This window comes from Heliconius melpomene, chromosome 20 (assembly GCF_056956725.1).
Source record: "Heliconius melpomene rosina isolate 202511_hmr_F chromosome 20, ASM5695672v1, whole genome shotgun sequence".
NCBI classification, from domain to species: Eukaryota; Metazoa; Arthropoda; class Insecta; order Lepidoptera; family Nymphalidae; genus Heliconius; species Heliconius melpomene.
This window is the reverse complement of record NC_140408.1, coordinates 338,604-364,949: the sequence shown is the minus strand read 5'-3', so window position 1 is coordinate 364,949 and position 26,346 is coordinate 338,604. Positions and strand designations below refer to the sequence as shown.

The 26,346-nt window shown below is 33.0% G+C and overlaps 2 protein-coding genes, 1 long non-coding RNA gene and 1 other non-coding gene across 4 annotated transcripts; 3 read left to right on the top strand and 1 right to left on the bottom strand.

The window, feature by feature from the left end:
* The first annotated feature begins 7,990 nt into the window (after positions 1-7,990).
* On the top strand, positions 7,991-9,125 carry LOC146527420 (uncharacterized). Its single transcript, XM_085204769.1, has 2 exons — positions 7,991-8,258; positions 8,662-9,125. The coding sequence occupies exon 2, from the start codon at positions 8,672-8,674 to the stop codon at positions 9,065-9,067; it is 396 nt and encodes a 131-aa protein (XP_085060895.1). The 5' UTR covers positions 7,991-8,258; positions 8,662-8,671; the 3' UTR covers positions 9,068-9,125.
* Positions 9,126-10,186: 1,061 nt separating this feature from the next.
* LOC146527419 (uncharacterized) lies at positions 10,187-11,682 on the top strand. The gene is made up of 3 exons (XR_014879177.1): positions 10,187-10,724; positions 10,930-11,073; positions 11,232-11,682. It is a non-coding gene; the product is annotated as an uncharacterized LOC146527419 (long non-coding RNA).
* A 268-nt stretch (positions 11,683-11,950) lies between these two features.
* On the bottom strand, positions 11,951-17,415 carry LOC146527417 (juvenile hormone acid O-methyltransferase-like). The gene is made up of 4 exons (XM_085204768.1): positions 16,786-17,415; positions 14,260-14,431; positions 14,074-14,182; positions 11,951-13,094 (listed from the first exon to the last, which is right to left on the bottom strand). The coding sequence occupies exons 1-4, from the start codon at positions 17,145-17,147 to the stop codon at positions 12,916-12,918; spliced, it is 822 nt and encodes a 273-aa protein (XP_085060894.1). The 5' UTR covers positions 17,148-17,415; the 3' UTR covers positions 11,951-12,915.
* On the top strand, positions 16,089-16,159 carry TRNAG-GCC (transfer RNA glycine (anticodon GCC)). Its single transcript has one exon. It is a non-coding gene; the product is annotated as a tRNA-Gly (tRNA).
* Positions 17,416-26,346: the final 8,931 nt, after the last annotated feature.

The following is a 26,346-nucleotide window of genomic DNA, read 5'->3' as shown; positions in this document are numbered from 1 at the left end:
TGTTTTTTTTTTTCTGTCTGTATTTTGTTGCATAGACAATATGCAGACAGCTGAAAAAAAGATTATGTATAGTAATTATTTATATAGTTTATTTATTAATTGTTTGTAAAATTATATTAATCATTTAATATTTTTATTTTGTATTGAATTATTATGAATGTATTTTTTATTACAATACTTAAGAAAGTAACCGATAGGTAGTATAATTTGTAAATTTTGTTAGATCTTCCTAAATAAAATAATTTAAAATAGTGCTTTTATTCTTTAAATAAATTTAATTTATAAAAATATTGTATAAATTATTTTTAATATGGGCTTTATATGTCCTTAGTTGTTTGTAACGCCATCTGGTTTTTATTATGGAAACAAGAATGGATATAAGATATGAAGATGAAGTGCATTTTGTTTAAATGTTGCTAGGTACCTATAATGATTCAACAACTTAAGATATAGATGTCTCTCAATAACAAACAATAAAAAAATAATATAAATATGTATAAATAAGTATTATTAGGTAAAAGATATATATGAAGAAAATTAGCACGGTGAATTTATTATCTCCTACAGCCCTAATATTTGTTTTGTAATAATGTATTGTATTATAATACATGCATTTTTATTTCTTCTATTGTCCAATATTTTATTGAAACATATACTTTTTTTTTAGTTGAACTTAATTTTAAAGAAAATAGAAAATCAGCCGAGGGCCTCGGTTAAGAGGCAATTAGTTACGCTTTAGTAATCAAAGTCAAAGTCAAGTAATTTTTTCGGAACAATCTTTGTTCTGTTACAATTAAGTAGGGTATCTACCTATTTTAGAAAAGCTGTTGCATTCAGAGTTCAGACGTCCATATTATTACGTTCTTATTGCTACCTGCTATTGGAATTTGGCTACCGATTAAAGTCCGAGCTTAGGAACTGCACGTAACGAATTGCAATAGTTTCCTTTAACAAATGCTACAACCGCCATTTTCTTGTTGAACACATAAAATAAAATGTATTGAAACGTTCACAATATTATTTTATATGAAACGGTTCACTTGATGGGAAGTGATCATCGCCGCCCACGACCACATGTAACACCAGAGCTGCAGGTGCGTTGCCGGCCTTTAAGATGGAGATGCTTAAGTTTCCATGTCGTACCGACCTAGAAAAATTGCCGTAGATAGGCCATTCCACAGTTCCGTTGCTCTTGGAAGGAAATTCCTACGAAATCATACAGTAGTGGAGTATATTTAGATGTTATAGTTGACATTTGAGATGGTACTATTGAAGGGCCGTCGTCGTGGAGCAGCAGTACAAGGATGTCCGCACTCGGGGATACCAAGGCAAAAGCCCGGCATTGAGTTCCTCGACAAACTGCCACAATAGCGGAAAGTGGGGAACGGAGTATCTTAACACGAGGTTCCCTCTGCCTACCCTGCTTCGTGCAGGATACAGTGTGAAGCTTTTTTAATATTATTGAAATACAACAACATCCTAATTTCCGTAGAGAAGACGGTTGGAAACTTTTTACCATCTGGTAGAGTGTGGATGTATAGGCTCATAAAGATTTTGAAGTCTTTGATGCAAAAATTGACTTTATGATGGATAGGAAAATGTAAGTTTGTATTTTATTTGTACCTAGGTATATTATAACTAAGTAAATAGGTACACCCTCGCACTGCATAGTACACCCACGCCAACCACGCATCCACACCAATTTGTCAATGTGTAATCGACGTGGGTGTAAACAAAATGTTAATTCATTAGCTTCAAGCTATACGCTGTACGCACATATGACAGGGGAGGCAGTGAGAGAATACGACGTTGTGAAGTGTGAAAAATCTCCGTTCTCCGCTTTACGTCAAAAATTGAAATAATGTGATTAGCCTATTTTCGCTTCGCCTGTTTAGGGTGTTTCCTCATTTCATTCAAAAAAGAAATAAAACTCTATAGATGTTGTATTTTTTGTATTATACCATTTTCGACAGTGGCTTACTTCTACTCGTACAACATATCCTCGATTTCACACTGCTATAAAAATTATGAAAATCAAACTTTTATATTATAATAGAAAGGAATAAATTAATACTTCACACATTAGGTATTTGAAGCATAATTATAATTTATATATTGTTAATAAAAATATTGGTATATTTTTTAACCCTTATTAATAGTTATTCTGTATATCTTTTAATAATTTACTCACTTAAAGCGTGGGCGAATCGGCTGGAGGTTATCTATTTATCAGTTTAAGAACTAAATTAAATTGAGACGTGAAGATTGAATGAATATTATCATTGTTTCAATCGTTCATTCATTCTTAGAAAACTTATGAATACTTACTAAATAGAAGACATTTTTTGATACTTACAAAAAATATTAATGGAAAGTTTTAGAAATTTTGTTCGACGTTTTAATATGGTTTTGAAATATTAAGCAGTCATAATTTAATTGTATTAGTTAAAATAATTCGAAAGTTTTGTGAAGTTATATATTTTTTACATATAATGACTTATGTTGTCCATACTTAGGGAAGAAAAATACACAGTGCCCTTGGACAACTTCCAAGAGGAGTCGGTTTAAATCCCGCTTAGTTCAAATTATTAATCGTTTACTAAAAATGCATAATATTTTGACTGGTTACATAAATAGCGAGAAATAAAATAGATATTTTCTCTCTCTTTACAACTCTCTTCAATATTCTCTCTTCAATATATTATAACTTTCTTCCTCTTTTCAGAGAGAGAATTTAAGTAACAATTAGGACTTGAACTAAATATATTCTTAACATCGAAAAATCTTCAACTGTGTGATGGTTACATACTTCAATACACGTGTATGTAATATTTGCGTACGTAACGATACTCCGAGAACGGCTTAGAGACGTTTCACATACCAAATGGTTACTAATATGCCGTCTTCGCTTATGTATCGTTTATTTCGTAAATAGCAACTAGTCCAAGTGTCGGCTGCCAATATGTATGCATCTCATTTAAATTGAGGAAAGCGTAATTTATAAAACTGTTCTTTAGTAAGCCAAAAAATAAAATATAAAAGAAGTGCCATCTTGTACGTACATAACTTTGAATATATTTAATGTCATAATAAAAATAGTGAGAGAAATACAATAGGAACGAGAAATAATGATAAGATTATAATTTCAAGTTTTCTCCTCCCAAAGTTAGTAAATATATTATGGGTTTTAGTATATATTTCCTCGAGTGGGGATAGAACCCACGACTTGTCGTGCTTACAGTCGCACGCTTGTGCCCCTGCGCCTATGACGACTTGGTATGACAAGTGATATCAAAATAATGTAAAATAGTAAAGCAAGTAATCGTCTCTCATTCTATACCTGCTGTTGGTTTGATCCGCCATTTGTAAGCCAAACGTTATCAATCATCCGCGATAAGACAGTGGAAGCCTACCCCCCCCCCCCCCCCCATCCGTACCCTACCCCGCTCGACGCGACGCACTGATTGTTCACAATCGCGATTATTATTCATATTTCATCGAAATCATTAATCCTTGGATTTGGTGTTTGTAACATCAAATTAAATATTAATATGTAGCTTAGATATGTGTAGCTCGGTTTATCACATACTGCCTGCCATTAAACAATGGTAGCTATCCTGCATGAAATTCAAATGATTGAAATCAATGATCTCCAAATATTCCTGGACAGTATAATAAGCTTTCATAATTAATGTTCTTTTTACAATTATTTTAAACTTCAGCAAGGGAAAAATTTAGACATATTGCGTAATAATATTATAGAGACTTATTATTTATTTACTTTTTGGAGACATATATAATTATTTTATTTTTTGGAGGCGATAACGAAAACGAAATATTAGGGAATTAGGTTTCCTGTGTTATAAATCAAAATACAGCGTTCAGTTTTGTCCGAAATAAAAAACGCTGTTGAGTTACGTGTAATAGTAAATACATAACTAAACTTATTTACGCAGACATTTTTTTTATTTAAATCTAAATTTCCATAAAGGGAAAATGTACGTAAATAAGACAAAAGGCAAAAGGTACAAAAAATTTATGATAGCATGTTTATCGAATTCATTAATCCTTTTGATTTACAAGTCCATCGTCGCCCTACGCCGCCCTACATCGCCCTACGCCGCCCTACATACTGGCAGCTAACCCGGTCGCGATGTTTACTCCACAATAGGGGTCAAGAGTTTAGTCCCTAACCTTTCTAATGTCATATTCTGAAAGACAGATTATAAATGTTATTGGGTCATAGAAATTTTACTATGTCCTCGCATTCTTGTTTTTATTAACCGACTTCTGTAAGAAAAGGAGGTTATCAATTCGACTGTATTTTTTTATTTTTTTTATTTTTTTTTTATGTTTGTTACCTCATAACTTTTAACTGGGTCAACCGATTTTGATAATTTTTTTCCATTTGGTCCATTTTTGGTCCAAAATTTGGTCCATGTCTGACAATGGTATCCATGAGAAAATCACATAAGTCTTAAATTTGCATTATGCATGTGCGCGACTAATAGCCGAATAACTCAATGTCGCGCCAACCGATTTTGATGATTCTTTTTTTATTTGAAAGGATACACTTCAAGGATAATTTGGTGAAAGTTTGGTTAGGTTTCGATTATGGAATCCGGAGAAAATTGAGAAAGTTTGTTTTTTTGGTCAAAATTTAATTATACTGTAATAGTTACAAGTAAAAACTTTTTAAATTGATGTCAGAAGTGAGATTCCTGATCGTTGCATTTCTTTTCAACCAATCTCAAAAAAGAGGATGTTCTCATTTTCAACCAACTTCAAAAAAGGGAGATTCCGAATTCACCCGAATACTTTTTATGTTTGTTCTTGTCAATATACCAAAATGTAACTTTGCACAAAAATAATAGCTAATTAAATGAAGTTTTACATAGAACAATCACAACCACTCGTTGACAACCACTACCACCACCATCACCACTCGTTCAAGAAGCATCATTTTAAGATCTACCCATCACTAAAAATCGTAAAATAAATTAATTTTTAACAAAAACAAAAACCGATTTCTAACAACGAACTAAAAAGTGAAAAATAATTATATAAAGATTTTATAATTTTGAAGTCGGTGTCAAACTAACGCTACAACACCTTTACTACAATATCTAATTACTAAGCCTGTTTGTTTTACTTGACACCGACTTCAAAATTATAAAATCTTTATATAATTATTTTTCTCTTTTTAGTTCGTTGTTAGAAGTCGGTTTTTGTTTTTGTTAAAAATTAATTTTTGATAATCTATATCTTTATATAAATTAGGTATTATTATAGCTGAAGTTTGTTTGCTTCAAAGCGTTAATCACAGGAACTATTAGTTCGAAATGAACAAAAACCTTTTTGTGTTGGAGGAATTTATATTTCATCACATTGTTTTGTTTTAGCCCACTATACCTGCGATCATTTAAGGGGTATCACCATCAGCGAGGATAAAGTTGTGACTTTATAGCATATTTAGCTGCACATTGTATCTCGCACATAGTAAGCTAGGCACCTGAGGACCTAGTGTTACTAAGACACTACGATCCCTTTAAAGTTCTGCGTGCTAAACGGTGAAAGTCAACGCCGCATTTTGCGAAAATATTTCATTCCCCCAAGTGTGAGTCGAACCTACAACAGTCGTGTTACATTCGCACCCTTGTGCCTCTGCCGCACGACGCCCTCAGCTACTGCCTAAAAATGGGATCATGGAAGAATTTATATTAGACTTTTTTTATGAATTCTGAACACAGTTTCTTAAACATGGAGATCCTTTATGATACATGTTATGTATCTGTCATGTTGTTGCTTAGATATACATATTTTTTCCCCAAGTAGACTGCTCTCCAGATAGTGTCGCTTAAATAATTAAGATTGATTACAGAGAGGGAAAATGTTTTCTGAAATAAGTAACCAGGAAGTCGTCGATCACGAAGTAAATCTGTCCATCTACAATAAATATCCGCAAGGCGCCTGTAACCTGTGATCTATGACCGTAAATTCATTTTTCTTTATCTGTTACCGCCTATATATTTTTTGTGTATATAGTTGATTGCGCTAATCTCGGGAACTAATGATTTGAATTAAAGAATTCTTCTATTCGCGTGGAGCCATAGGCTATAGCCTCGATTGGTTATATCATGTTACGTAAAAAGTCTTTTATTTTATCTTTTAGTTAAAATAAACTATTTATGGGGAACAGAATGTCTTAACACAAGGTTCCCTGCTATGATATGAGTTAAAAATATGAAGTGGCTTTTGTAAATAGTTATCACACTGTTTCTTACGTGACAGTATAGCTTATAGCTGGGATGTCTGCCCCGAACAAGTAAATTGTGACAAACTGAGGCAGTAGTAGTAGACACCAAACAATCTCTTAAATCCAAAAACGAATTCGAGTGAAATTGATCATATAATTTGAAATCTCCAGAAAAACATAAGATAAAGCGCGACGCTACATTACGTCATTCAAAACGCTATATCTTGGAAATTGGTTAGAAAGGGAGAATACACCACGAGTCTAAAAAAATTATATATTTATAGGCCTTCGTCTCTTGTGATACACGTTAAACATAGACCTCAAAAGACAATGAAACACTTTAAAAGTGTGGCCAAATAAAGCAAATTATATTTTAACGATCACTTTGATTGATTTGACTCATTTTGATTGAATTTATCTTTTTCAAATATTTAGCTAATAAAGCCTCTTTCTTTCAAGTAAATCTCATTTGTTCAGTAAATTACATTATCTTTAATAAATTCTTTTTCGTCGAATGTCGAGTAATTAATAAATATTTGACTTGTTCGGAGATAGACGTTATCGACCTATTTGTTGAATTTGTTAGTAATTAATTAATTTTAATTCATATTGGGACTGTTGTAGCGCAGTGGCTGACTGTACACGACAGTCGATATTTACAACCGTATGGGTTTCTACAGTCCAGGTTCCCTCTATCTTACTTAGCATGCGGAAAAAAACAAAGAAGCTGCAATAAAATCAAGAAGAAACCCAACGCTAGTGTGTCTGATGCTCACAAATATAAATATAGTGTAAAGCGTGTAGGCTAATTATATTTTGAAATACTTTATGAAATTAAATATTTTTTATTTAATTTTATATATTTTTCATGATCGCGGTGTTAGGTTCCAGCACTCAATATGCAATTTCTCTAAATTATTGAGTCAGAAATCAAGAAAAAAGAGCTTAACGAGTATCTTACCATTAGGTTCCCAGGTCCCCTCTGCCTACTTTGCTATGTGCGGGATAAAACGTGAAAATAAAAAACATGTCTACACGACTTGTTACAAAGCATATTTTATAATACAACATTGTTACAATGATAGTTTGAAGGTCGACGCTCTAATAAACGTCTATTAAACGTCCCCGGGATCACTTGAAGCTTAGAACACAAATTAGCCGTTCTATTGATAGCCTACCCCCTGCCCGGACCCGAACCCGAACCCGGTACCCGCGTCACTCTGACACTGACACTTACCATAGTGCTTTGTGGTCAGCTTTTGTAACGACGTAATGTGGACTTGTAAAAAAGGGTCAGCTTCAACAGTGGTGTCCTCCGTCACAAAGTTTATTTGACGCTTTCACTGCTTTTCTAAATTTATTTGCCGTTGTTAAGACAAGTGTTTTATAATATGACGTTGCTCTTTAGATTCATTATTTATTATTAACTAGTTGTCGCCTGTAGTTTCGTCTGCGTGAACTTTTTGAACTATTTACTAGTTATCATCAGAAATTATAAGTCACAGCTTATGTTATTTTATATTTATGTACTTATTAATATTTTGTCTTCACTCTTCTTCACATGGATGTAGGCCTTGGTGGGTTCGATTCTCGGAATAAAAATATGAATTATTTTCATCTTGTCGTTAAAAAAACAAATTGTGGCGTTGGATTCAGCTACCCCGTGGTCTACACGTCTCGAAAATTGTGCGTGGAGGACTGGGTGTCTCAATAGAGCACGACAAGTAACAAGTACTTTAACCCTTAATCAAATATTGGGAAATTATTTCCCACATGCCACTACTGTAATTTTTTTGTTTTATTTCGTCTTTGGCAACTCTAATCAGTACCAACCTTAGGGAAAAATAATCGTACAGAATTTTTTAATTTTATTTATTTGCAACATTTTGTCTTAAGGCGCAAACTGTCATTGTATGTCAATGTCAAAAACACAGTTTGAAATATTTTGTGAAAAAAACCGGTTCAAACGGAAGATTTAAAAGTTTTTGAAGAAAAAAATCTGGTAAGTGCATAAACACAATAATATTGTAAACTAGACTTGTTTTCTGAATGTTTCTTACGGTTTTTGGGCTCGCAGCATTGATATTTGTTGTATTTTCTTAGGTTTTATTATGTGGGAAATTATTTCCCATTGTTTGTTCCTGCATTTGAAAAATACCAATTTCTATATATACAATAAATAATTTGTCTGTTGCACTATATAAGTACCTAAACAGGTATTGTTACTTATAATTTTATCTAACTTACACAAAATTGTCAGCGAGTAACTCATATATGGAGCTTTGTCGAGAGTTATGACTGCGTTTGTGTGATTTCTCACTTGATTTTTATAACTATTATATTTTAGAACTATTTGTACTGCTCAGACTACCAAGTTAGTTTAGACTTCCTTTTATTTGTTTTAGCTATTTAAATATGGACGCTAAAAAGTTACAAAAAGTTCTACCAAAGAAAAAATTGGAGGAGGTGGTGCAAAATTTAGACAACTTGTCTGATTTATCAGCCTCAGATTCTGAAGATGACTCATGCTATGTCAATAGCATTCATTCTCCATCCGATACTTACCTCAATCAGCTTGACGATAACCTAATTGAACAACGTCTTGAATATATCTTCGGCTTCGAATCGAATGAAGATAAACAAGAAACGCCTACTATACAAGCCCAACAGATTTCAACAGATGCCTTACTGACAGCCTTAGGAGAAACATCTCATATCACAAACTCACCAACAACAGACTGTGTTCCGCTTGGAGTAGCTTTGTGTGCTAAAAATTGCTTCAAAACCTTTCACACTGTTCCACCTCAATAATATTATTTTTCTTAGTAATTAAGTTTCAGTTTATATTAAAACTATATATCATTCCTAACGTTGTTGTTTCATTTTATAACTTTATTCACTCATATTACAGTATTTTTTCAATTTTATTATATAAGACAAAAAAGAAACAAGTAAAGTAGGAGCAACTTACATGTATAGAACTTGTAGTAAAAATATATCAAAAGTTGAGAGCTATTCCGGATAATGGGAAATAATTTCCCACTTGATTATATTTTGCTTTGAAATACCGGATACTGGGAAATAATTTCCCACTGCAAAACCCCCATTTCCCCCCTTTTTATAAAAAAAAGGAGTTGTTTTTCGAAATCTACGGCACCCACTTACCTAAAAGCCGTGACCAGATTTCAAATTACTCGAAAAATAAAGTTTGTTTGATTAAGGGTTAATTAAGCAACGGCCTCTCTCTCGTAACTATTCCAATATATCAGTTACATTGACTTGGTTAATTATAGCCGCTTGCAATGTTTTAGTAAAACTGTCTGATGTAATGTAACTTGACTGCTTGTAATGGCCCAATTTAATAAATAGTATTTTAAATGAGTTTTTTTTTTCTATTTGAGGCATTGCATTTTGAGTGACGCAACTCAGCGCCGATCTTTGCCTTGACACCAGAGCGAAGAAACGAAAATATAAATGTAAATAAATATTTCATTTCCTCGAGTGAGGATCGAACCCACAACCGTCGCGTTACAGCCACACCCTTGTGCCGCTGCGCTACGGCGGCCTCACACTTATATTAGATTGTCTAAATAAGCACTTGTGATTGTGAACTTTCAAAATGGCACGCATAGGGACACTTATCTGTCACCAAAGTTAGGAACACTTGGTCGTGAACTCGTGAGTTGTGAAAGTCGTATTGCTTGCGGCTGCTGCTGGCACTTCAGCTAACTTTACGTGGATGAAAACTAAAATAAAATATTTTAATAACTTCACAAATTTTTGAGGTATTGAAACTTTTCAAGCCGCAAAGTTGACCTAATTTTAAGTCTATAAAAAGATAAAATTTTCAAGTATTTCATTTAAAAGTATTGCTGGTATAATTTGTGGTCAAAAAGTTATTCAGTTTTCCTCCTTGATATTGAGTTTTATCAGTTAACGCCCAATGTTAATAATCGATCCTAATCCATAAATTGCTACCATAGATTAAAATATCAATCTATTTTTTGAGTTTAGCTTGCCAATAACCTATCGAAGTACTTCATTTTCAATCTTTAACTTCAATCTATCGTTGGGAGGACTAACTGGAGATGAAGAGGGAACTTTGTATGAAAATTACAGCTTGTGCGTGCCAATAAACGATCTGTCCATTTTGACATTACGGTGGATAGCAAAAATGACAGCTAGTTGCGATCCGACATATTTTGGGGTTTACTTTATCATATCCCCGGATTGCAAAATTGCATTTATATTATATTTGATTTTTAAAGTAAATAAATATGTGGAGTGACATTTCTTCGAGTGATAGTAATGATAGTGTTATGTAGTCAGTGTCAGCTATTACAAATATATGCAGTGATCATATAAAAATATATCAAGAGAGTGCTAAAAACTTCTATCAAGTTGGTGCCTTTCCTGGAGTTATTGCTGCAATTGATTGCACTCGAATACTTATGTGTTTAATCGCCATGTGAGTATTATTAAGTTATATAAAGTTTTCTTTACAAAAGCAGGCAAATTATGGAAACTTTTTTTTGTATAAGTCTCAGTTTAACTTAGTTACAAATTACCATATCATTTCTTAATTTGAGCTCTGGGCTTATTAATTTCAGTTGCTGATTTTCCAAATTACTATGTCATATATTTGTAAAATAATATTTTATATTTTATTATAGGCAGCAAAATGTGATGCAAGACATTATGGTAATCAATGGAAGTAAAGTACCAAATAGACCATATTTATTAACACAAGTTCTTAATCCAAGTATTAAAGCAAAGCTGCAATCAAGCATATATTAAACCAGGAACATAATAGAAAGGTATTCTGTTAACCTAATATTACCTATGGTATGGAAAAAAGGGGACGGACCATATAAAAAAAAATCTTATTATAATTTATTAGTATGATGTGTAAATAGTATTAAACTTATTAATATTCATGAATTATATACCTAATATAGAAATTTTATATTTTTAGAACATTTGCAAGATAATTTCATATTATGGCACTCCATTTGCAGAGATCTTAATTTGGAGGAAGTACCAGGAATGGAAATACCTTCATGACATGATAGATAATGAGGACAGCACTGCAATATAAGATATCACAGAAAGGACGTAAATAATTGTTTTATAAGATGAATAATTATTCAAATATTTTATATTTATTAATTACTTAAGTGAGAAGATTGTTAGTTAATCATAGTTTTACATGTTTTTGGGGGTGAATAAGGAAAACAATGTGTATTGTAATTTTTTTATTATTAAAAAAATGTAATCTATTTTTTTATTTGTCTCTTTATATAAATATTTTTTATTTCTTAATTCTAGCTTGCTCCATGTTTAGTAATTTTATCAGCTTTATTCTCCATACATTTCTTGTAAGCTACAAAATATTTAGTGAATTTCTTGCAATCACTGTTTTGTTTTTACTGAAAAAAATAAAGTATTTATTAGTTCATTGTTCAATAAAGCATTCATCAATATAAGTTAAAATAATAATCTTGCACTTAATCTAAAATTTTATTCTTTGTTATCCAATGTAGCAATAAACAATATGAAATTGAAATAGCCAAGCAAAACGATATTAATAATATAATGAATTCAAAAATTCTATAGAGGCTAACGCCTTTATATAATTTTTCGCATATATATTTAAACTTAATAAACAAAATTATGAATACATACGATACTTACCTTACTATGCCGGACTCCATTAATGAAATTAAAATAATTATCTTTAGTTCAGTTTAGTTGTAATTTTATGGCGTTTCAAGTTATGTTTAATAATTTATACATGAAAATGGGTTAGGAATAAAGTATCTTAAAACTAACAATTAATTATTATATTATAAAAACATATGCTGTCAAAATGACATGTTCAAGTTCCATTGTACGCACCTAAGCATATTGCATTAAGTTTTAAAAAGTGTTTTAATATTATTAATTTTTATTCTTTTTTAATATTTTGGGACTTAAAGATTTATTATTTTATTAAAAATAGTTTTTATAGGACTTTTATAAGTAATAATAATTAATTTTAAATTTAATTTAGCATATATATATTAGGATTTTGTTAATTAAAAAAAGATACGTAAAACGAAACTATCGTTACCGCAGGGAGGGCCCTGCAATCCACTTTTGATGATAAGTTGACATTATCCGGAATGGTTATTGGCATGCAGGTTAGAGATTGGATAGATATGTCGAACATTCCAAGATGGACGTTAACTGGAGATCGGAGATACATTATTAATTTCGGGCGTTAGTGAGTTACAGGACGATACCTTAGCTCCCATAGCCCGGTCAGTGGCGACAGTGGAGTAGCACCATGAGGTTTAGTGGATGTTAGGTATGATCTCTGTCTGCTAGTCCATGAGTTCCACATAACCAAACAGACAAAATTTTAAAAATCATTCGTTTGCATTCTACTATATTAATAAAGGTCCCCAAATATTTTTTTCTTAAATATCTTCCAAGTAGAGACGCCGCTCCGTTACGATTTTGTTATAAGATGAAGCTATATAATTCATATGTAAGAGTACAATAGTATATATATATAATATAATAGTATGCATTATTCTAAATCGTACTATCAGGCATTGGGAGTTGAACAATATGTTATAATAAGTTGTACGAGTATGTCATATACTGTTTATTAGTTATTTTTGGGCAAATACCGTGATAAGACGATAGTCCATCCTCGTTGTGACGGAACCTTCCTCATTATAGTGAACATAGTCTATGAGTTTCAAATCCTTAATAGTTTTCAAATAGTCTTCTTCAAAATCTTCTATCAGTTCCTGCGGTATTTTGAACGGATCGACTCCTCCTATGAAATCTGATTACCAAAAAATTATTATTGTACAAATATATTTGAAAAATATGTTTTTAAGAAAGCTTTGTTATAATCTCAATTGACGATAGCGTCGCATTGTAGTTGCTAAGTAACAATTTTAAAGTATATTCCAGGCGATGTTTGTATAATAGATCAATTTCTTTAGCTTCACGCAGTACTGTGGTCGAGATACTCCCTTCTTAATTTGCGAGACATATTACGTGTTAAGAGGTGATACTCAATGCCGCGCTTATATTTTTACCATTTCATTGAACCCAGCACTATATATATATTGGTACATAAACCTATATATGTAAAATATATAAAATGTACACAAATCAAAAAAAGTTATTTTATCGGTCACGATTGATAGAGCTGAATGCGTAATACTTATTTTACTTTATTTACTCTATATTAAGTAAAAAGAAATATCACGGATTTATGAATGTCAGTAGTATTAAACCAAAAGCTAATGTGTTCTCAAACTTGAGGCGCATTTTAATACTATAAAAAAAATTGTTTTTTTTTTTATTATTATAATAAAAATTATATAGCACAGGTATTGCGAACATTTTACATTGAAATGTGATGTTTTGTCGTCCGTCAGATTATATCCTCCATTTTTACTGTCGGTTAACTTGCTCAAATGACTGTCCGTTATTACTTTTATTGTTTTTATTAAGTTTCTTGTTTTGTTAAGTGTGAAGTTGTTTTCTGTTTTTTTTTAATATTATTTTTTGATTTTAAGACATGAATAAAACATGGATAAATTAAACAAAAAATTAAGTTACATAAAAGTTTAAGAAACAACACTTTTTTGTTTACATTTTGTCTTTTGTCAAAATGAATATATTATTAATATTAAAATATTAATATCTTAAGCACAGCAGCAAGCACACAAAAATGGAGAATACAAAAACATTCTGCTAATCTCACAAAAAGTGATAACAAACATTTATATTCAAGATATTCATTTACTTACTTTTAATAGCCTCCAAGCCGATGAATGTATACGATTTTTCAGTATAAGTTACTACAATATTGCTAAATCCGATAGATGTCATCATTTTCTTTATTTCTTTTTCAGGGTCCTATAAAATAAAAATAAAAAAAATTATCCAAAAGTTAGGAATTATATTTTTGAAATGATGCTTAATTCTTTAATCACCTGACAATCGTGGTATGGTGAGACGATATCTTCAACGTCTCTCAGCCAATTTTTCCATTTATTTTGGCGAGCTAAAGTTCTATAAATAATATACAAGGGTGCGTATCCTGAGAATATAAGTAGACAAGTACCACCAATCGTCAATAAATTGTATATATTTGTAAATGCTATTCTGAAACATAACAACGGTAAATTCCTCTATAATATTTTTTTAGTTGACAATAGATTTTTTTTTTACGAGACGCTTAATTATAAAGGGTTTTCTAATATTGGAAAAAATCTGCTCCTTGCGACATCATCTTTGGCTAGAGAGAACAATCAATGTTTTTTTAGCTTCACGCTGTACGCCGCATATACATACATGTTTGGATTACTCATCACCGTGCGTAATATGTGAGAAACATAAAAATTATTATTTCTGTATTTTATTCTATCCTGAAGTTATTCCCCGTGTATATCTTTCCTGTTTTTAGGGTTCCGTAGCCAAAAACGTAATTCTAATAGCTGCTAATCTGTCTATCCGTAGTCACTATGTCACTGTCATTTTTAAGTACTGTGTATGTGTATAGTGGAAAGTTAGTACTCCTTACGTGTAACACAAAATTAAGAAAGCATGCCTCTCAAGCAAGCCCCTCACAGAGTGTGACTGTAAAACCGACTGGTTGTGGGTTCGATCCCCACTCGAGAAGATGGAATATTTATTTAAAATTTATATTTCTATTTCTTCGCTCTTTTTCTCGCTTCTTCCTAAGAAAGTTTATTCATTATGAAAATATTTTATGCCTCTAAAACAAGTAAAAAAATGAATAAATAAGTATATAGAAAAAAAATATAGAATTCAATGAAGGCTTCAAACGAAAATTGGTTAAAAATTAATTTCGTGGTTTTCGAGGGAGATAAAATAATTTCGATGAACATATTATCTTTCGATCGAATTGAGAACCTCTTATTTTAAAGTTGGTTAAAAGTAGTTTTTTTCTTTGCTGCTACGGAATCTCTCATGGGTCGGTTTTTATTATTTTTGAATTAAGGATATCTCTTGTGTATCCTATCCTATCCTATCCTATATCTTATAAAACAAAGTCGCTTTTCGTGTCTGTCTGTTGTTTCTAACTATTCTTCTTCTAAACCACCCAACGGATTTTGATGCGGTCTTCACCATTAAGTCGAGTGTTTTTCGTAGAAGGTTTATATATAGTTTATTATTTGTACATTCTTATATAAATCAACATAAATACGATAAATGTGTATAAAGTCCTACCCGTTGAGACACTTTCGCGCATGCGCGGCTTTAATGGTAAGTACTACATGAAAAAAATGTATTGGAGTATTGTTCCTCTTAATAAGAGCTACAAAAAAGTCCGCGAGAGCATATTCATATTTTTTAAGAATAACGTGTAGTGACCATTTTTCTGTCTAAAAATAATAATTTCAATATATTTTTTATTGTGAGTCATATTTTTCCATAATGGTATTAATCCTTATCCTTTAAAATACTTTATTAATTTTCTACGTTAAACGAAGATAAAATTTGCTTTTTACACTATTTCGAAATTGTGAATAGTTTTACAGAAAAACGCATTTAATCGTTGACATGTGTCAACCGCCGTTGACACATCAGCTGTATGTTACTCAAGTTTCACTTAACCCTTACTCTCAGTATATAAATAAGTATATTAGTTACGTTGGCCATTTAATGTAGACCAAAGCTGTCTTTTACTGTTTTTCATTTTAATAAGTACTTTAGAAGTTGTTACAATATCAAAAAATCCTTGCTGCGAAACGGTTCGCCACTCGCCATGCGTCCGCCGCGCCCGCCTGCCTTACATGCATCGGTGGTTCAGTGGTAGAATGCTCGCCTGCCACGCGGGCGGCCCGGGTTCGATTCCCGGCCGATGCATTCTATTTAATTTTCCTCAAAGGCAGCCACGTAGTGCTTTCTTTTTATTAGGGACAGAATACTCCCTTCAGCATTAACCACAAGCTCGAAAAAAAAGCCTGCCTCTATAGCAACGAAGATTTAGATGCGTTTGCACGTATTGGATAGTTCGAGTTGAATGTATTATTTCAGCGCGATATATTTGGTTTCATATTTTTTGCAGTAGGTAGGTTTTTGTTTATAATTTCTTCCGTTTAAAAATAGTCATTTAACTATCTAAAAATTGTCATTTAAATATATTTTAATAAGTACTTGAAAAGATTAGTAGCACAGATTTAAAATTACGGTACCTACTAAAAAATCCTTGCTGTCCGAAAATGCGGGTTGCATTAGGGTTTAATTAATTTTCACATTATCTTAACTGCTTTGCAAACATACATTATATGAATAATCCAGTTGTAAAAGCGGGCGAAGCCGCAAGGGGGTCGCTAGTTACAATATAAAACTGACTTAAGTACCTACTCGCTCGTCATTGGGTGGCTCCGGATAGATGCGAGAAGCCCAAGACCGGGACGGTTGGTGCTTGATGAGGGAGGCTTACGTTTAGCAGTGGACGGCGATAAACTGGTGAAAAAAAAAGTACTCACTCTTGATGTGTTATCCAATGTAGGGTGAAATTAGAAAAAATAAGATCAAATTCTCCTCGCAGCTCGTCAGGTAAGGCTCCCTCTATGTCCAGGGTGGTGAAGTTGATAAGGCTGGTCGCATGGTGCTTGTTGGCGAAATCTACCATTCTTTCACTTTTATCACTTCCCACCACTTTAATACAATTACTGGGTAAAAATTTTGTTAGTATATTTTTTGTAACACTTCCATCTCCGCTACCAATATCTAAAACTGTGTTCTTATCTTTTTTCCATTTAATTTTTTGCGCATATTCATCTAAACCCTGCAAGGCATCTCTTTTTTGTAAACTATTACATTTGTGATATAGTTCAGCATTTTCCATGTTGAGATATTTTTTTAGATTTACATATATATTTAAAGGAAAAAAGGTGCGCGTGCACTAGGTCCTTGCGTTCGACGTGGTTTGAGAGATCAGTTTCATCCGGAGCGTACGAGTACATCGTATGTACTTATAGGTGTCGGTGAGCGTCGTCTCCGGCAAAGGTGGTCGACCTAGATAGGTTAGAGTTTTGTACACATCGCGCACGCCTCATTCATGAAACATTACGTTTCTATTAACAAATCTCTTTAATTTTAATTGTCTCAGGCTCTTATGGAGTAGTTAAAACTGTGGTTTCATTTAAAGTGGTGATGACAAAAACATTCTGTAATAAAATAAAAAATGCATAAGATTGTTTTCCGAAGCATCACTTAGAGTTTGACCTTGGAGCTTTTAAGACCTTATATAATATAACAAGTGATCTGCTGGCGGCTTCGCCGTCTTAAAGTACTGAATTAGTTATTTAGTACATTACAATGAATTATTCTTCACGGTCTTAAGCCCGATTTGGCGAGTGTGACCACTGCACATTCCTAAGTACATTAAGTTAAAGAAAACATAAAAAGCATACAAATACAAAATATACAAAAATATAAATAATTTTAACAAACATACAAGTAAAATAACAAATTAAAAACAAGTGTGATTGTGAGGTAGGTTGATAAAAGGTAAGGTAAGGTGTAACTACGCTTACGTTTTAAATGTCAAGCTACAGTGTGTTACTTTTATTATTACATTACATTGCACATTGCACATTGAATTACGTCCGTGTTTATAGGCGACCGTACTTTTTTAGGAAAAGAGAAACCCTATTGTCCGTCCGTACGTTTGTTTGTCTGTCTGTCAAGACCCTTTATCTCAGCAACGCTTGAAGATATCGGGTTGAAATTCAAACCATATTCTCAGATCTACGGTGTTATGATTTCCTGATAAAAACATATTTCTATATTAACTAAGAAAAAAGATATGGCCGTTTATATCACAAAAAAATGCGTATTTCGTCTCTATAAAGGCAATTAAAATTAATTACTTCCAGTAGACTTTAAATTAAGAAATTTAGCAGGTAGCAGCTACAGGTAGTACGTACTTAAGAATTCTATAATAAGAATTCTAATGTGAAAATTATTAAAATCTTGAATAAAACATACAACCTACGTTGATATAAACGATGTAACATTAAGCATTACTATTTGAAATCAGTTTAGCTGTTTTTATTTAATTTTTATTTTGTAACATTTATTCTATTAGGTACCTACTACTTAAACAGATTTAAAGGTGATTGACCGAACTGACCTTGATAAGTACTTATTGGTCAACAGTGTGTTTCGTTGTAATGCTACTCCTCCTAGATCGTTACACCTGCAGCTCTGGTACGTTGTGGAAGACGCGGTGATCCTAGCGAAGTAGTTTGGTGATCATTGGAATTGTAGTTTTTGAGTAAATTGTCAAAATGTGTGCCACCCGGCATGCACAGTATGTCACGGATCCTAGTTCTATATCCTTATTGCAAATTATCACATTTTTATGCATTCTTGTTTTATAAAATTAATTTGAATAAAATAAAATATATTTATTCTAAAATTCGCGAGCGCGTAGCTAGTATTATAACATTATTGAGTCCGTCGTATAAGGAAAATTGTTGGATCGAATATGCATACAGTTCAATTTGAACCCACGAACATACACACATTACATTAAACGGGCTCGAGTTATTTTTTATTTCATATAATACAGTATGTTGAATATATAATGATAATAATTTATTTCTTATTTTAGTTCATCTTATTTTTCCCTGTGTGAAGGATGCAACTTATAAAATATATGTAAGTTTATAATGAAATGGTTAATGTAGTTGACCTTGCTTGTATACTGACTAATCTTTTTTATGTAAATAAAATAATATTTAAACGTAGTACCAGCAAGTAGCAACACTTTACAACTAAATGTATGATATGGAGTCCTCGGCTTAGTGAACACTTTGAAATGTTAATAAGGCCATAATGGAGAAAAATGCAATGAAAAGCAATTATTGAGCAATGAGAGGAAATAAACATCGTTAAGGAAATCAATTAGACGTCAATTATATAACAATCTAGCTCTATACCTATTAACTAGTTGTTTCTTCTTAAGCGGGAAATGAAAACTGAAATGAAAACGAAGGCTTGAGATAAAAGGTAAACACGTCAAAAATAGGTCGTTTCACATGTCACGGTTGACGGAGTTAGTATATCAAAGTTACCTGGTGTGTCATGTAAATGTTACTAAAAGCTACTTTTACGATTTAATCAACACATAATCCTTCAAAATTTGGCAGAAATTGGAGAATAGAGTGTTCTCTCATTAGGTTTTCTTTAGCTATCTTTTTTTTTCATTCGCTATGAGCGGGATACAGCGTGAAGAGATTTAATCCACGGATTAATATCGTGTTCTCATTTAAATGTATATGATAACGAATAAATAGAAATATAAGCTATTCTGTATTCCATTGTATCGTCTAGACATAAACGCATTTTCATTAAAATCAGTCGTTTGTCGTCGAGTTATTTTCGCATTGCCTATCGCCGCCGCCGCCGGGTGAACGCTATCATTACTATTCCGCTCGCCGCAACTGCGCGCTTAATAATTATTCAAACGAAGAATATTCTAAATATTTACCAGAATTTAAATTAAATCCCTCCATCCCTCTATATTTGAAGTGAGAGATTGTATTTTTAGTCACCGTTGTAAATAAGCACGTTTAAAGCAGCAATGCTTCTATCTAGCTTCTAATCACTAGTAAAGTGTCCTCTTCTTTTCCCCTGAATGCAAAATCCGTTCGAGGAGCCCTCGAACGGATTGAAAGTTTGGAGTGAAAGTGTAACTGAGCTAAATGAAGGCAAGAAACGTTTTCTTGACTTCATCGGCTTCTACGGCGACGGGAAGTTTGTAAGATTCATTGATGACATTTTTTTTTATTTATTTACAAAACCAATACAAATTACATTAGGACAATTTTATTTTTTATTTTTTCACCAAGAAAATCGCTTGAAAGTCCTGACATTTGCACCTTGGATATCTCACTAGGATTCCCTGTGCGGAGATATCCAAGGATTGCCGTGCGGAGATATTATTGGATTTTAGTTATAACAAGTGCTTATAAGTTATATAAAGTTAATAAAAATTTTAAATGCAATAAGTATGATATAATATATTAAAATTATAGGAATATGTATATGATACAAATAATGTACATTGAAGAAAGCTGATCCTAAAGTGCTACCGATACTCGTCGCGATATACAGCTGTAAGTATAAATAAAGAAAGAACCCATTAGCTTCCAACAAACCACTATACCTACTGCACACTATACCTACTAACAAACACAACATGATTGTATAATGTTCACACTCCAAGCACACTCGTCGGATAAAGGCAAATACCCGTAATACTGACATCCACGCACTGCCGGCGCCGAGTGCTCGCTCTGCTAATTGAGAGTGCCTAGCACCTACTGGAACTGATGCACTCCCACATATTACCAAAATGGATTATTCATTTATAATACTGCGTGAATAGTGCTGTATAGTGTTTGGTTGGCAAATATATATACTCGTATATGTGTTATTTTAGAACGCCGCACCGTTTGAAAGCACTGGAAGATTATAGGCTGTCGTTTCATTTTATTTTTACTTTTACAGCTTCACCCTGTTTCAGAGGCAGAGGAAACCTATTGTCAAGATAATCCGTTCCCTAGTTTCTGTAAATTTTTTCAGATAGTATATAGTTAATATTTTTGCGACTTGGCCGTTGACTTTTATATGTACATCAATACGTAGTTATGCCTAAAGAATATTCAACGGTGGGTCACATAAAATTTAACTGTATTTATAAACTCTCAGTAAGGAACCTTAGACGTGGTTTGGCTTTACTTAGATATTTCATTAGGTACTTATAGAGAAACAAACGACTTCATCGAAACTTGGTTTGTTATTTTTTGGGGTTTGGTTTTTTTTATTTCATCACCATTCAAGACATAACGCATTATATATGTAATCGACACACAACAAGTGTAAGAAATGCGTAAAGATGAAAAACAAGCGGTCGAGTGCGAGTCGGACACGCCTACCGAGGCCAATTTCAGGATTGTTGGTCTTAGAAGCCTGATTTTCTGTGTTTCTAGGAATCTAGACTTTTTTCCAGTTTTATATTACATGTAGTAGGTGGGCAGAGGGAGCGTAGTGTTAAGACTGCCGAATTTTTAAAGATATTGCTCCAGTTGTCGCGGAAGCGGTGCAGCAGTTTTAGTGTGGAGTTGCATAACTCAATGCTGCGCTTTACCTCGACACCAGAGTGAAGAACTGACCATAGACTTGGATATTTAATCTTAATTTCAGCTTCATTCTTCCACACGATCTTAAGATAAATTGCCTTGAAAGATGTATAAACGTACAACAAAGTGATCTTATAAGGATTCCGTTTTTTCTTTTCAGGCACGGTACCCTACAGAAACAAAAGACTTTGATTAATTTGATTGATCTCTTAATGCGCATACGCAAGTTGGCACGTTATCAATATCCATAATACATGTAAATATTATTTCAACGTTAAGTACGCCGACACCATCCCACTCGCACTGTGATTCATCATTTTATGATTATGTTACACAAATTTTAATTTTAATCCGAAATATCCACCGATTCCGTCATATTATAGCGTATTTACTTTTGGCGTTAGTTACTATCTCCCGTAGAGTGCGTAGGGAAGAAGCATCAAACACTTCAAAGCTTTTAATTTTTTGTTTCAAAATGTTATATGTATGTACTATTATGTATGCTGATTAAATATTTTTTTACTTGGTTAAATAATACTTTCTGCGCCTTACTGCATTTTCTTACATAAGTCCTGCACTTTTAATGGTTGCCTGTAAGAGATCACTTGCAGTGATGAGGCCGCCATTGCACATGTTAATTTAAGTACTATTTACGTACATAAGTATACATAAGTACCTACCTACATGTCCTTTTTATATGTAAATTTTATATTTTTTCATGTGTATTAAATTATAATTATTACTTAAGTATCAGTATATTCTATGAATATACATTAACAGTTACCGTTAAGGATTATTTTAATTTGAGAGTAACATTGTAGGATTTGATTTAATAGATTTTTTAGTTTGACATTGTACGCATGTACAAGCAAGTAGCAAGCAGGTAGGTAGTTGAGTCACTGTGTCTGTAAACGCGACAGTTGTGGGTTCGATTCATACTCGATTGAATAAGCTTTTCCAATTCTACGATCTGGTAATGCGCAGCGTTGAGATCCGCTAGTCATGCAACGTTTCGAACATAGGGCGGTAAGTGCGAAGACGTCATCAGAGAGTACTATAGGATTTTCAAAGATTTTTTCGTATCAACTCTTGTTTACGACAAAAATTCAAAATATAAACTTTACAATATTTATTTCATCTTTTTTACTATTAAGAAAAAAATGAAAAAGCCTGTAACAGCAATTTATTTTTAAACACAAGCAATCTCTGAAAGTGACTCTCATGAATCACCCCGCACAGGTTCAGCGAATTTTAATATTCTTCTATAATGCTTCATTTACTCTTTATAAATTATAATGGCTGATATCATCGTGACGGAGTTGGGATGTGTTTAACTTATACATATACAAAGACGTTTCTATATACCTCTGCCACCGCAGGATTGGTAGAGGGACCCTGGAAATATAGTGTTTAGACACTCCCTTCCCATTTAGACACTTCCGTGGCTCACCTTCACCCAATTCTAGAGGCATTCCGTGTTGAGTGGCGGAATTAAAGGCAGCTCTTTGCCTCGTTACCAGAATAAATATTCAATATTTTATTTCCTCAAGTGGAAATCGAATCTGTCTCGCGTTTACAGTGTGAATGAAACTTTCTCATTTTCCAGCTCCGGTAATATAAAGCGTGGCGTTGAGCTCCGCCACTCATTACGTAGTGTCTCAAATTAAGGCGAAGAACGGAGACAATGGGCCTCAGTCCATTCTACAAAGCGTGATGAAATTAATATACTTATAATGTGATATAAGATGATTAAGAAATAGGGTTAATAGATTCTGTTGTGATTCAATTTCCTTTATCAATTAGAGTGCATTATTGCTTACGATTAGATAAGTAAGAGTCGTCGAGAAGGTTATGGAATTTAATAAGTACGCAAAAGATTCGAGGACGAAATTGAAAATTTTCTTTCGGTCTTCCTTACAATATTTGATAGAAAACAGAGGTATGCGTCGTTGAATATGTTCAATAATAATCAATTGAATAGATTTTATTAAAAAACGATCTAGTGCGAGTCAGTCTCGCCTATTGAGGGTTCCGTACTAATTGCAGGATTATAGGTCAATTGAAAGTATATCTTATAAAAATTGATAAACTTAAGTTTGCCTCAATATGCACACATCTTGTATGAAATGAACTACAAATTTAGTTATGATTTTTTTAATGAAATACCTAGGAATTTTCATTTTTCGGATTTATTCCTTTATTTGTATTATAAGTTCTTCCCTCGTACCATTCATAACTCGTTCATAACTCTAGGTCCACCATAAGGTACCCTATAGGTTTTGATTACGTGACAAATCTCAAAGCAGCAAAAAATAAAATAGCAACAATATCTCACGTTATAAGAGTACGAGTACATACGTACAGTGTATACACTGTATACTTGCCCTCTTTCCATTATAAGATGAAAAACGATCTCTTTTCTGTTAATAAATTAGATTTTCCTGTTTTTTTCAAAGTGGTATTTATTGAGCTTCCCATTGTGTTTATTTAATGATTAAATTTGCGGCATTCTGAGGCGATTGTTAAAGTACTTTTGTTTTTTTTAAATGCGTTTTTGTACGTATTTTTTACTAGCCGACCCGGACGCGGCAACGCCTGCTTCAATTATAAGAATATTTATTATATATATTATATACGGAAAGAAAAATAAGTAGAGACATATTATTAGAAAAAATATCTGAGTTATTGAAATGAACCAACAAAAGAAGTAAAAGTAACTAAAGGACAGGTATTCTTAAATTAATTATAAACAGCAAATAATTACATAAAAATTAACAATAGTTCGAAAATGTATGAAAATTTATAAAACCGTCAACGTCATCTGCCCGTTCGCGTAGGTCATACTATGCCGCCCGAAGGCTAGGTCATTTGGAATCAGTGACATCTCCTTAATTATTTATTAGAATGTTATACAGTAAACTATAATTTCAATCTAGATAAAATGCTAAAAGTGACTATTATATTTATTTTCATAAGGATGAATATCAAAATGTCACGGTAACGGTTGCGTAGCGACGCGACGGTTGTTATTAACATGGCAGAATAAATTGCATGTCAAATTAGAAACTACTTTAAAATATATTAGTTTATATGTGTAATGTAATGTTATATAGCCTATAGCACTTGTGAAGAGCATTCTTTATATGAAAATGAAAGCTGCAGGATATGAAAGCTTAGCATAGGTTTCATACAAAACAAAAACAAAATAAATCCAGTCCATCCAATCCGGACCAGTAGATCCAGAGATCTTAGCGTTCAAACAAACAAACAAACAAACAAACAAACAAACTCTTCGGCTTTATTATATTAGTATAGAAGATAGAATATTTGCTTTTGTTAAAATAACAACTTATTTCCATTTCTTCGTTCTGGTGTCGAGGCAAAGGGCGTTGAGTGGTGAAACTTGACACCACGAAAGTGGTGCAGTGCTAGGTTCCCTCTGCCTATACTGCTGTGTGCGGGATACAGCATGAACCTAAAAAAAACTACTTTAAGGTCGGTCGCGGCGCAGGACTATGAATCGTTTGACTGTAAACGGTTTGATTCCCAAAAATAAATAATAAATATTTTCATTAGCTCTGGTGTCAAAGCAAAGCTCGGAGTTGAGTTCCGCCATTCAACACGAAATTCCTCCAGAATTCTCATAGTCCTCCCCCTGTGGTATAACATAGTGCGGCGCTAACTTTGGCCCAAACTACGTGTTGAGTGGTGAAACCTACTCAACACGTAGTTTGGGCGAAATGGACAACGGAGTGTCTGGACACTAAGTAGGTAAGAGGATTCCCTCACAAATATATCAAGTCATAATAAAAAGTACCTACTAGACTAAAACCATAAACTCAGATAAACAAAAACAAAACTGTATATAAGAAATTAAGATTTAAGTAACAACGGCGGGACGCGACACCAACGGGAAGCAAAGGAAGTCACGAAAAGCTCCCAGTTTAACACAATAAAGCTTTTTACATAAAGTTTACTTTCATTCCAGTCCCGAGCCGACACTCGCTCGACGCCAGCTGTCGCCGCACGCACCACGCATAGAAATTGCTGTATTCCTTTAATCGCAAATATTATTTACTGGAACACTACGTTTATAACACTTTAATTATGATGCATTTACCATCAGCTTGATTATATAATTTATACGGTCAATTATGAACAATTAGTTTTTATACTTCATACCAAATCAGAAGACAGCCAATTTGGAGATAATAAATGATCAGAATACAACGACGCCAAAGAGTACGACCTACTAGATACGTACCGTATATTACCATAATAATACTGCAATTACAATTTTCATCCGTCCGGTTCATTGCAAGGTTGCTCTTTTTTTCGAACCTGAGGGTAATGCTGGAGAAGAGGCAAGCTCTACGTAGCTGGGTTCCCACTCGGGGAAATGAAGTAATATTATTATTTCCTTGGTCTGGTAACGAAGGAAAACGCGGCGTTGAGTTCCATCACTCAACACGAAAGTGCTCCAGAATTTGGTGGAAAGTGGGGAACAGAAGTGTCTTAATAGACACTAGATCCTCAGGTTCTCTCTGACTACTTTGCTATGCGCAGGATACAGCTTAAAGCCTAAAAAAATACATTTCGTTAACTAACTATAAAGAACTCATTACTTCCAGACTATAAAGTAAAAATATTTACATAAATTTTCAGTTATAATAAAGTGTAAGTTAACAATTCTTGGTGTTATTACAGGTCTCCAAAAGGATTGAAGACAGAGACTTGTGTATAATAACAAAGCTCTCGAGGATCGCTGAAGAAATATTTTCCGAACACTCCAACCATAGCTTTAAGTTTTAAAATCTCATTACTGAGAAGTCTCGCTGCTACTTGCTATTTACAATAAAAAGTTACACGCACTTTACATAATATTTAACAATA